Source organism: Macrosteles quadrilineatus, unplaced genomic scaffold (assembly GCF_028750875.1).
Source record: "Macrosteles quadrilineatus isolate MER2022 unplaced genomic scaffold, UCM_ALF_1.0 Scaffold_1__1_contigs__length_201487025, whole genome shotgun sequence".
Classification (NCBI taxonomy): Eukaryota; Metazoa; Arthropoda; class Insecta; order Hemiptera; family Cicadellidae; genus Macrosteles; species Macrosteles quadrilineatus.
The window spans coordinates 191,935,780-191,948,881 of record NW_026542594.1 but is presented as its reverse complement, the minus strand read 5'-3'; the positions used below and the strand labels follow the sequence as shown (position 1 = coordinate 191,948,881).

Here is a 13,102-nt window from a genome sequence, read left to right as displayed (position 1 = left end):
TCATGAAAATCGGTCAGGTAGAAGAGTCAAACAAACTCGGAAATGATAAACCAAATTTAACTCCCATAAGAAATACATGGGGAGCAAATTTTGTTTACGTTGAAGCCGAGTGGGATTATAGATAAATATATGCTGATGCATGATGGCAAATCTGTGCGTGCATACCTTCAATTTGAGACCTCAATCATGAAAATCGGTGGAATACAAGAGCCAAATAAACTCGGCAAAGATTAAAAAAAATTTAACTCCCATAATAATAAATACATGGGGAGCAAATTTTGTTTATGTATAAGCAGAGTGGAACTATAGATAAATATATGCTGATGCTTGATGGCAATCCTGTGTGTGGATACCTTTAACTTGTGACCTCAATCATGAAAATCGGTCGGGTAGAAGAGCCAAACAAACTCGGAAAAGAAAAACCAAAAATTTTTAATATATTATAAGATTGGCAGTAGTTGTGTTACACATTAACTTGGTAACATATAGTAACTAATACTTTATATGAGTTTGGCAACGTTTAACTTAGTGATTAATAATTATAAGCTATATGATTAATGGGTATGACACTCATCTCACAAGTGTAGAAGTGCTCTAGTGCAATAACACATCCACTAAACTTCACTGTGACCACGTTTAGTAAACGCTCCTTGCTGTTGGCCGTTGAGTTCTGTCACATTGAATTGTTGCCAGAACTGTAAAATGTGAGTTATCTAATTGTAAATAGTCCTAGGTAAAGTATTGTGAGTTAGACATTCCAGCTGTTAAAGCTGCACTATTTTGTTTTGAATTATATAACATACTGTAATAATTTTTATCAAAACCGCTTTTTATAAAATTTAATTTTCCTTTATTTTATGGGTCTTTAAGGGAAATAATATAAGTTACAATAACTTTTGAACCTTAATTTCTGTAGCAATGGGGTTGTACCATTTTGATCAGAATTTAAAGGACTATAACATACTTAATTTTAAGGAAACCTGCAGACTAAGCGAATTTCCAAAATCATCTATGAAATAATGAACAGCTCTTCGGATCAAGTTTATTTTTTATAGCTGTCACTGATGTGTTTACATTAAATTTTGCTTACAAATACCGCAACCATTTCCGATCATGTTTTGAAACTGCAGACTAAGCGAATTTCCATTTACCTGGTTGGATCTTCAGTAAAATATTCCCTTAATGTCAGATTTATTTTTTATTTTTTAATAAAAAATGATTTAATAATAACTAGATAAGAAAGATTAATTTTTTTGTCAGATTTACTATTTAAATTACATTTTGAGATGAGTACTTAGGATTGCTGCAACAGCCATGGTTTAAAGTATGTGTTTCTTTAACGTAGCTTGTTATAAAATAAAAATCCATATTTAATAAAAATATTTTCTTAACAGACAGGTTTCTAGACTTTATATATCCTGCACAAGAATAATTTCTTTTGTGACCATTTGGCAAAAAACCACACATTAATATTCTAAATTATTGTTTTATTGTCTACAAAATAGTTTAGAAAGAAACTGCAATATTTTATGAGTTGGGGGTAAAATTTGGAAACACAAATTTTTACCCAATAAAATCCTCAAAGACTGATCACCCTCGTCTGTGACCTCATTTGAATAAATATAGGTAAATCTTTGTACCAAATTAAAAAAGGTCCATTTTTACACTAGTTATTGCTATTATTATTATTATTATTATTATTATTTTTACTTTCTCCCTTATACCATAGTGGCCCCATGTACTGAGGGGATAAATGAAAGGGGTTGAGCGTATTGATTTTATGTATTATATAGTACCAGTAGTAGTAAGTGATAACAAAAAATAAAAAAAAAAACTGTAAAATTGAATTTTCTCCAAAAATGGCCTAAAGGATTTTGAAAAATTTGTATGTTATAGACCTTTTAAATAAAATTGTACAACTCCCATTGCTGTAGCAATTACGGTTCAACAGTTATTTTAACTTATTTCCCTATAAAAACCCATAAAATAACGGAAAATCTAATTTTATAAAAAGGTGGTTTTTATTAAAATTAGTACATACTTTTTTAATACTTTTCGATGAAATGGCGACCATACAAAGTAGGTATTTTAAGCCAAGTATGAATGGAGATGAGTGTAGGATGAGTGGCGCGATCTTGTAGTCTTGTTAGTGACTAAGGCCGACATATTCCTTAGACACAGCTGTTAATTAATAGCCCATACAACTAATGGCAACTAAGGGACCTACAGTTTATAGTGGAATCCGAACCACATTTTCGCCTTGGTATATACGAATTGGTCTAATTATCAGGATAGTACTGCGGATAGTCGTAGTACTCAGTCGTGCGGACGTTAATCCACACCAAAGGAGTATCGAATCCACAGTGCATGCCAGGACTACGCCACCTGTCCCAGTCAATTTATATAAATCTAAACAAAATAGTGCAACCCCCAATTTCTGTAAAAAATAACGGTCAAAAGCTATTTAAGCCCTTTTTATACAGTAATAGGTTTGTTACATACCTCCGTCAAATAGTCCAATAAATGATATGCTCAACAGCTTACAAGTTTCGTTGCGAAGACAACATTTTCAAAGCTTGCAACTTGTCAAAAACAACTTCGCAACAAAACATGTAAGCTGTTGAGCAATATTATATATTGGACTATTTGACGAAGGTATGTAAAAAACCTATTATTGTCTTAACAATATAGTCCAGGGGCCGAAAACATGAATTTTAAACCTTTGTGATTTTCCCTAATTATCAAAGTTACTCCCACCACTTAACATTTTTTTTTTACATTTTTTTTTTAACAAGTATTTATTCACAATCTATTCTATACTAGAATAATAAGTAAATTTGATAACCATTTTAACATGGGTTAGTTACACTCCATCAAGTGCACTAACATACAAAAAATGTTAAAAAGTTCAACTAAAAACGATTTGGAAGGTCTATTGGATTAACTCTTTTGAGCCTATATGTAGCTTCACTATTGTCGAGGAGGTTAACTGCCAGGAAATTTGGATGGGTTTCTAATTTTCTTTGGTATTTTTCACTTCGTTTCTTTATTTCTTCTTTAACATAGGGTAATTTTGTATCTTGATGAATTACTTTATTTGTGACAAACCAAGGTGCTTGTAAAATTTTTCTCAGTGTTTTCGATTGAAACCTTTGAACTATTTCTATGTTTGAGTTGGAAGTGGTTCCCCAGAGTTGGATACCGTAGGTCCAAATAGGTTTCAATATAATTTTGTATAAAAGTAATTTATTTTCAACAGATAATTTTGAATTTCGACCAATGAGCCAATTTAGTTTGTTTGTTTTTAAATTTAAATGAAGTCGTTTGTTCCAAATGTGTGAATGCCATGTAAGCCGTCTGTCGAGATGCATACCAAGGTACTTAACTTCGTTGGATTGTGGAAGCATGACATTATTCAATGTTACTGGGGGACAAGTTCTTGTAGACATAGTAAATGTAACTTGAACAGATTTTGTTTCATTTACTTTAATTTTCCACTTAACATGATAAAAGTTGTTGACTAGCTAATGCTAATACCTCAAGAACCTCAAGAAAATAACAAATTTAATTTATTGTAAATAATTTAATAATTTTTAAATAATTAAATAATTTAATAATTTAAATAATTTAATAATTTAAATATTTTAAATACAAAAATGTCCATATACAGTGGAGGATTTTTAACATGTCAGAATATTTCTATTTAATTGTGCCTGCATTTTATACATATATGTATAACGCTTAATAATGTCTAAAAGTTTCATTAAAATTTATCGAGCGGTTTCAGAGTCCATAAAGGACAAACAAACAAACATACATTGGATTTCATATATATAAATATATATATATTTTATACGAGATCTTATTATATTTATTGATTACATGTAAGATTCATTTGCTGTATTAACAGCATTATGTATTTTGTTACCATTGTTAATGCATTGTGAAATGTCTACAACAATACATTGATTTGATTTGATTTAATGGGAGAAATTATGTGTGAGATTGCTGACACTGTTTTTTTTGGGCTGCAACACTACCATGGTGGACATGTGAATATGAATGCACATTGTAAAATGGAATTAATGACATTTGCAGTATTGCAGATTTGTTATTGATTCAATGGATGGGAATGACTTAGTGAGGTGAAATACATGTTATGTATATATGTGAATATTCTAATCTAGAGGGTGCTGGTTCGAACGTGAGGAAATTCAGTACTTACTTACTTGATACTTGAATCGAGTAGCTTTTTGTTCATTCAAAATTAAATACAGTATAGCTGTCAACTGTCCTTGGTCAAATGGTACAGCTAAAGAACCAATGTTCATCCATTCAACACCAATTCTGAACATCTTCGTCTTAAAATACGCAACCTGTCGTTTTAGTAATATCATTTGACAAATTTTAAAGCCCAGTTCCGTTCATCTCATTTATAGATGGATTTATATAATAATGATAGAAACCCGCTCTGTCTCCAGCATTTCCAAATTCTGTTAAGAAATTATATATAAATATATTTCAACATATATATTGAATATCCCCTCTGTACGAAATATGGATTCTGTTTCTGAACGACATGCTTTTAGGCGAGGTGTTATTTATTCACGTAGATTATTGTGGGCTTCACTCACCTTTATTTTTGTCTGTGATGTCCGGGACTCGTCAAAACACACATAAACACACATATATAAAACACAAAATCGTCCACGGCATCAAAAGTCCAACGTTTTGCAGAACTCAAAAAAAACGTTCCGCTTCTTCAGGGTGGAAATATACTATTTTTAGCCCGCACGCGGGTCAAACGCCTAACCACGACTGCCGGATCAGCTGAGCTTGGAGGAGGACGGGCGGGGGCGGGGGTAGGTGCATTGTCCATTGTTGATAAGCCATTCACGCTCCTGGCCTTATCTCGTAGTTGTTCTAGTTCGTTTTTAACAATGTTGTACACTGTACTGACATCCACCGATGGTCGTGAGAGTGGCTCGTCTTCTATTGCCATGAAAAGCGACTCTGCCGTATTTCGTTTCCTCCAATCAGACTCCTTGTATAGAATTGCAGACGAACCCCAATCAACAATATGATTCGTTTCTACAACGTGCTCACCTATCTTAAAGCCATACTTATCCTTGTTTTTGACCTTTTTTATGTGTTCAATTCAAACTTGAACTGGCCTAGAAGTTTGGCCCACATGATTTCTGCCACAAGAACACAGGTTTTTGTAGACAATGTCTTTTGTATTTTGTTGCTCATTAACGGGTTTTAGTTTTGTGACACGACTATGGATGGTATATTTATTTTTGAAAACAGTTCTTATAGCCTATTGTATTTGGAGTTCACCCGTCTCAATTTTTCAGAAATATTTTTAACGTATGGAATACATACAGTGGTCAGAGGTTTTATCTTAGTACTAGGGTCTTCTGGAATGTTTACTTTATTTAAGCTTTTTAAGGCCTTAGCAAAAATGAGGGGAGGGTATCCACAGTTTTGGAGATGTGTTTTTATGTTTTCCAGTTCTGTTTTAAAAATTTTCTCAGTACTACAGATTTAATCAAACCAATGGCTAGACCTGTCTTGACGTGTGTGGGGTGATTAGAGGCAAAGTTGAGGTATTGACCTGTAGCAGTAGGTTTCCTGAAGAAGCGGAACGTTTTTTTGAGTTCCGCGAAACGTCGGACTTTTGATGCCGTGGACGATTTTGTGTTTTATATATGTGTGTTTTGACGAGTCCCGGACATCACAGACAAAAATAAAGGTGAGTGAAGCCCACAATAATCTACGTGAATAAATATGGATTATTACAATGACACAGCAGATTGAAATTAGCAAAGGATGAGTGTTTAATAAATGAGGTGACAGATTTGACAAAATCAGCCTGTGTTTAGCCAGGATATTTATTAGTAGGCTATTTAAGCTTGGTTCAGTTTAGAACGATCAACAATGTTTTCTTATCGATCCTCAACTTAAACAAACCAGCAACTTATGAGAGAGAGGGGACTAAGTTCAACATATTTTAATTCCAGGTACAGTGTACAGGGGCGCTACGCAGCAGTTTGCGTTGTTGTTATTTTAGTCGCCTCCTCTACCCGTCTTAACTGGCGGAAAACCTTCGGTGGTCTCGCTCCTCGCTTCATCAACCTCAAGCTTCCAAGGGAGCTTCCAGACCCCGAAGAACCACTGCCACCCTCCCCGAGTTTAGAGCACAGCTTCCGCAAGGCAGCCGTCTGCACTGATGGCAACCCGTGCTCAAGCATCGGCAGGTAGGGTAACTGCATCATATAAACGATCATGTAGATAATCAGTGGTTACAGAGGATATCAAAGAACACTTCAAAATCTAATATTTGTCACTTCCTTGTACTGAACAAACGTTCTCAAAGAGTTCTTATACAGGGTGGCTGAAAAGTAACTTGCACCCCCCCTTTATCTTTTTAACTATTTGAGATATTCGAAATCGGTTTGTGGCAACCTTCTTAGATATGGGGCTACAATAATTATGGTAAATTTTAAAAACTTTGCCCTTAGGGATAGCGGGGGTAGGGTAGCTCAAAATTTTCAAATAACAAGTATAGCCGAGTTTGGAATCATTTTACAGGTCTTGACGAAACAAAACAATTGACACAAAGAAAACAAAAATCGGCCCACTAATAACAAAATGGCGCCCTAAAACGTATCAAATCAAATAACCATGAGGCTGGCTGAAAATTAACTTGCACCCCCCATTATTAAAAATTTTAATAAAGGAGATTATAGAGATAATAATAATAATTAAATAATTTAAGATAGGCCTAATTTAAATAAGATAATTTAAGATAAATTAAATAAGATAATTTAAGATAAATTAAATAAGATAATTTAATATAAGAGATTGCTATTTAAATTACTCTAATTAAATTAACCATTGTCTTAATCATTTTTAGCTGCTATTTTGTTATTAATGGTCTGATTTCAATTTTCTTTATGTTAATTGTTTAGTTATGTCAAGACCTGTAAAATGATACCAAACTCGACCATACTTCCTGTTTGAAAATTTTAAGCTACCCCCAACCCCCACTACCCCTAAGGGCAAATTTTTTTTAACTAACCATAATTATTGTACCCAATCAGATCCAAACAGGTTGCCGTAAAACAATTTCAAATATCTCAAATAGTTAAAAAGATAAAGGGGGGTGCAAGTTAATTTTCAGCCACCCTCATGGATATTTGGATTTGATACGTTTTACGGCGCCATTTTGTTATTAGTGGGCCGATTTTCGTTTTCTTTATGTTAATTGTTTTGTTAAGACCTGTAAAATGATACCAAACTCGACTATACTTGTCGTTTGAAAATTTTGAGCTACCCCCTACCCCCGCTACCCCTAAGGGCAAAGTTTTCAAAATTTACGATCATTATTGTAGCCCCTCATATCTAAGAAGGTTGCCGCAAACCGATTTTGAATATCTCAAATGGTTGAAAAGTTAAGAGGGGGGGCAAGTTACTCTTCAGCCACCCTGTATTTATATTCTTTTATTGATTAGTTTCTTTAATTAATATTGATTTTAAAATTTTTTTTATGAAAGTTTAAAAATGAATAGTGGATTTTGTTATCTGAGAAATAGTTTATTTTATCACTAGGGCATAAAGTGGCTCTTTTCAACTTGAGCTCAAGTTTTACGACCGAGGTGAAGCCTAGGTCGAAAAAAGAGCAAGGCTGAAAGACGCTTTTGCCCGTGAGATGAACTATATTCTTTGTCATGTACAGTACTCTTTAATCCGAACCCCTAATTGCTGTACTCTATACACAGTACGGCAGTTTTTTTCTTTCTTTTCTTTTTTTTTTTAAAAGAGGTTGGCGGCCTCTGTAGTTCTTTATTTTATACTGTATTTAATTTACAGTACTGTTTATTCACCATGTTTACTACTGTATTAAATAAACACTGTATTTTCCTTTATAAAACATTTTTCACTTTTCCCAAAATAATGTTGATCAATTTTAGCAATGTTTTAGCTATTGTTATGTAAAAACAACAATATGTTCTGTAATCCGAACTATTCAATAGTCCGAACTACCCCTGGTCCCAATTAGTTCGGATTAAAGAGGTTCTACTGTAGCAGAACTATTTAGCAAGTTTACTTGACATGTGAAATCGTAATCTTCTGGCAGAGGTGCCCAGTGGCGCAATCCCCCCTTAATTTATGCTGCCCTCTATTTCAACCTACCCTCCCCCCTCCAATTTACCTGGCAATTTCCCTTTTAACACATAAAACGAGCATTTCAAGTATTTAGTAAACTTGACAAACTTGTTTATAATCAAAATTAAATGTTTAATAGGAAACGTAATTTAACAATACAAAGTTATATCTAAGGAAATTGACAGGAAAGCAGGCTTACCTTTAAATTTAAAGGTAAGCCTGCTTTCCTGTCAATTTCCTTAATAATTCCTGGCAAATGCCCTATCTTTTTATAAGATAACCTTAAAGTTATATCTAAGTAATGGACAAATTATAAGTTTTTCAATTTACAATTAGAATCTGTATTGTCAGCCAACAGGTGCTCAGTATTAAAATAGGCAACGTCTTCAAAACGTTCAACAATATACTCGGTGAATTCTCTACTCCAACACAGTACTGTAACTGTACAATTTATTTAGGTGGTGTAAATTTTTATAGGGCTTAAGAATTTAAATTACTTTAAGTGCACGAATAATACTTTGGCAAAAGTATCTTGTTTCAAAATTAGGTCACGAAATAGAGCAGACTAGGAGGGGTTGCTTGCCACTCCCAGGCTGCCTTCTACAAAAACCGCCGGGCAAAATACCCACAATATAATAATTGCCACCAGCACCACAAAAGGTTTTTTGACGAAGTACAATAATCTTATAATTCATTTTGATAACCCCATGGTTGAGTTTTAAGACTAATAATGGTAGTGTTTTGGCGGTTCTTTTAAATCCACCATCTCCAGGCTTACAAAAGGATCCACTTTTGGAGGTTTCGTGAGAATATGTTACAAATATTAAACACAAAACACTAAATGATAACAGATAGGCCTATCAATTCATGCGTTAACATTGCCGCGGGCAGAACTGGAAGTACTCTGAATCAGGTTATGGCGGACCGACGTGGTCTCTGGATTGTCTGATTGTCGTCTGTGTTATCTACAGCTTATATTGAACTAAAGTAGAACCCCGCTAAACCGAAATAAAGGGGGGAGAGCCGTTTTGGATAATTATTTTTCGGTTAACCCATCATATGCTAAAAATAGCCAATGTATTACCACAGTGTGTAGGAAAAATGAATTTAAGAGAATGTCTATATAATACAGTGTTTTACTTCAGCTACAAAATGTTACAATCGGATAGAAAATACTTTACAACAGACAACTGAAGTTATTTAAGCATTTTACAACCCTATATTATTTTATAGAACCATTTCGGTTAACCCGGGTTTTGGTTAACATGGGTTAAATGAAATGAAATGAAATGAAAATCGTCTTTATTCTTGAGCGTTTTTCATATTACAACATATGTTTTTCAAAACAACTCACTTCAACATAAATAAATAATATAAAACAAAAGCAACTCTCAAATCTTAAGTTAGGCTAATTAAAAATTAAAATATGTTCTCTATTCCTAATTATTTTACCATTCTTCAAACCATTTGTTATATATTTTTTAAATGACTTTTCACTGTCCAACACCCCTGGCTCAGTCCTGGATGACAATTTATTCCAGATTTTAGGGGCAAAATAAGAAAACCCACAACGGTCGGACTCACAGCGCACACGGGGCATCTCCAGCATGTCATCCTGCCGTGTGCATCGGGATCGCATCTCAGAGCGAGCTCTCAGTCTTACCTTCAGGTACTGAGGTCTCTCCTCTGACAGTACCCTCCGGATGATGCAGGAAGTGTGTAAAAGGCACAGGTCAGCCATAGGCAATAAGCCAAGAGATGTGAGGTCTGATGAAATTCGATCAAATTTTCGCAGATCGCAGACGTACCTGACGCACATGTTTTGCACCCTCTGCATCCGACTCATGTCTCCCAGTGATATAACATTACCATACACCGGAAGACAGTAATCAAACACAGACAGTACAAGTGCCTGCACAAGCCGAAATTTATACTGGTTATACTGTAATTGTAGTGTAGTGACGGAGGAAAGTGTTGAAAATATAAAGGGATTCATAATTGAGTTTTCCATTCAAAATTATTGACAAAAACGATTGATAATAACCATTTTATATGCTGGATATAAATGATGGTCTCAAAATTCGACATTACTGCGGGAAAGGAAATTTATTAATTACTTTGGAAGAGTTTGAAATATATAAACACATAATACTAAGGACAGCACACAAATTTTGAATGAAAACACTCTATTAATTATGAATATTTTCAACACTCTTCTCAGTCACTACAATAGTCCAATATCAGCTGTTGAAAACGCAGATGACAATCCAGAGACCACGTTGGTACATCATAACCTTCACCTGATTCAGTTTACTTCCAGTCTTGCCGACAGCAATTTACTACAGCAAATTGATGGCCTACCTGTAATCGTTTTGCGTTAAATGTTTGTAATGTACTCTGACGACACCTCCAGAACTGGATATTTTTGTAAGCCTGACGAACGAGGAGTTAAAGAACCGCCAAAACAAGTAGCAAGTAAAATTTTACCCTACCGTACATGTTAGGATTGTCTAACAAGGTGTGTTTTTACCATTCTTAGATGCAATCTTAATTACAAATGGCAAAATTTTATTTGTGTTGATAGTGAACCACCGTACTTAGAAATTTTTTTTGGGCAGCTTATATAAAACTATACAATCATTATGACAGGTAGCAAAAAATTATCCCCCCCAAAATCCCCCCATAAAAGCCCACCTCCAAAAGCCAATCAACACTCAAGTCACAATTATTTTTCCAGGAAAAACATGTCACATCAGTTTGCAAGTGGTTGTTTTAAGATGGTTGTATCAATAGTTAAAAGAAGTAAATTTTGTAAAAGTAGCCTAAGTTACCACACAATTAATTTTTTTGCTTATAGTTTGAGGGTCTTTTTCTCAAGTCAACTCACTAAAATGTAATTAAGTATTAAAGTTACTAGGTCTAGCCCTACACTGGTACTCTGACACATTCTAAAGCAACATAAAAAACTTGAGACTCTATCATTCAAAGTTGCATAGCTTGGCTTTAGAGAATATTTTGCCTTTTTTTACAAATTTGAGAAACTAAACCTGATTAGATTTTATACAGAACAGTTAAATTTTCACTTTCCATGTACCATCAAGGGCTAAAATTTAGTGTAACCTAGTATTTTGAAGAACTGTTTTCCCGATTAACTTTTGTGTTTGGTTCCTTAAAACATCTGTTTGAAAGAAAGCTCATAGGTCAGGTATACAATTTTGAAAACTAATTACTTTTTAGTCTGAACAGTAAGGTAACAGTACTTCTGGCTTTCCTTATTTTAATATATCTTTACACCAACCTGTTATGTGGCTTACCAGAGACATCTTGGCCAAGGAAGGTTCAGCAGTGGATGCTGCTGTGGCGGCACTGTTCTGCAACGGGGTGGTCAACATGCAGAGTATGGGACTGGGCGGAGGGTTCATCATGACAGTGTACCAACGCAAGACCAAGACCGCTCACGCTCTGGTTGCCAGAGACACTGCTCCAGGAGCCGCTAAGAAGGATATGTTCGCCCGCAAGCTCCATAAGTCTGATGATGGTAGGTTTTTTAATGTAATTGTTTTCAATTTTCTCATTCTGTCACATGTGAAAATGTAGAGGGATTCCATGTGGTTTAAAACTATGGGTTTTAGTTGTTTCAGAATTATGAATTTTTTCTTATAATTTAGGTTGATATGTAAACTGAAATGTGATTGGTGCAAGTTAGGCTAACATTCAGCTGATTCTGCGTAATTTAGAGTATTTTGTGTACTTCAACGGCTTTGGTACTTTTAAGGAACAGTCTTAACCCTGGTCCTGTTACTGCCTAACGTTGACCTTTTGTTACATATAATCTTTAATTGATATCCCAATGATGTAAATTGCTTCTATCTATCTACATACTGTTATTGTTTACTAGCTGTGTACCCGTTCTACGTACTGGTTGAATAAAATATACAGTACAAACAATACAATGAGGTTACATGTCAAGTATAAATTTGAGCATTTAATTTACAGTAATGATAAAAAGAAAGAGTTATAACAAATGGAAAAATTATATGGAAATAATTACAGTTAAACTATTAAACCTAATGAGGTATTTTTTACACTAAATTACAAAAAAACATCTAAATGAGAAGTGGTGTAAATGATGGTATTTAGAATATCATCCCCTTCTTTCACCCTAGGTTTCTTTTGTGGACAAAGGGCATGTTTGTGTTTTATCGGAGTGCCTCCTCATACACCTCCTGGAGCATGAATGAAGAAGGCTTTTGCTGGATGTCACACTGTAATACGCAACATACAAATGTCCGTGAGAGAAACATGCTGATCCGCTCAGTTCCACAAGGCTGTGGACAACGTCTGGTCTTGTGATTTATTAATCGTCATGGCAAAGCAAGTACAACGGGGACTGTAGCCGCTTGAAGTCTAACGGGTAGCTGCTAGGAATTAATGAAATTAATCATTGGGATGAATATCAATTCCCCATCACCACAACCCGTGAGAATCTCTGCTTCAATTATGTATCAATGGAGACAGCGAATACGAAGACGCGTCCCATTTTACAATTTGGCTGGATGTAAGTTTCTTTGCAGCTCCAACCTTCAGGGTAAACCTCCATAGGCAGGCAAACGGGCTCCTGATTCTTAGTTGAGAATCTCTGCCGGGTAGTTTACAGCATCTCCGGGTAGTATGTTCTTTGACATGGAAGAGAGCTATCACCTAAATGTTTATCTGCATTGTTTGCTCGTTTTTAGGCGTCAGAATCGCACTATCACAGAGCCAGGCACTATCCATATTAAGTAGCCAACCAGTAAATTATTAAGTAGTCAGCTGATGTGGCTAACATAAAAGTTGGTTTGAGATTTTGTTCCTACATTTTTAATGAATTTGAGATATTTTCAGAGTGTTTTAGTGATTTTGAACGTAATTTCAGTTAAATTAGTGAGTT

At 34.7% G+C, this 13,102-nt stretch overlaps 1 protein-coding gene across 1 annotated transcript in view; it reads left to right on the top strand.

Moving 5' to 3' along the window:
- Positions 1-593: 593 nt before the first annotated feature.
- Positions 594-13,102, top strand: part of LOC128992789 (scoloptoxin SSD14-like) — a 43,455-nt gene continuing 30,946 nt past the window's right edge. The window contains exons 1-3 of the mRNA XM_054416532.1: positions 594-704; positions 6,024-6,260; positions 11,490-11,710. Of these exons, the coding sequence (XP_054272507.1) occupies positions 703-704; positions 6,024-6,260; positions 11,490-11,710 (460 nt within the window). The 5' untranslated portion in view covers positions 594-702. The remainder of the gene's footprint in view (positions 705-6,023; positions 6,261-11,489; positions 11,711-13,102) is intronic.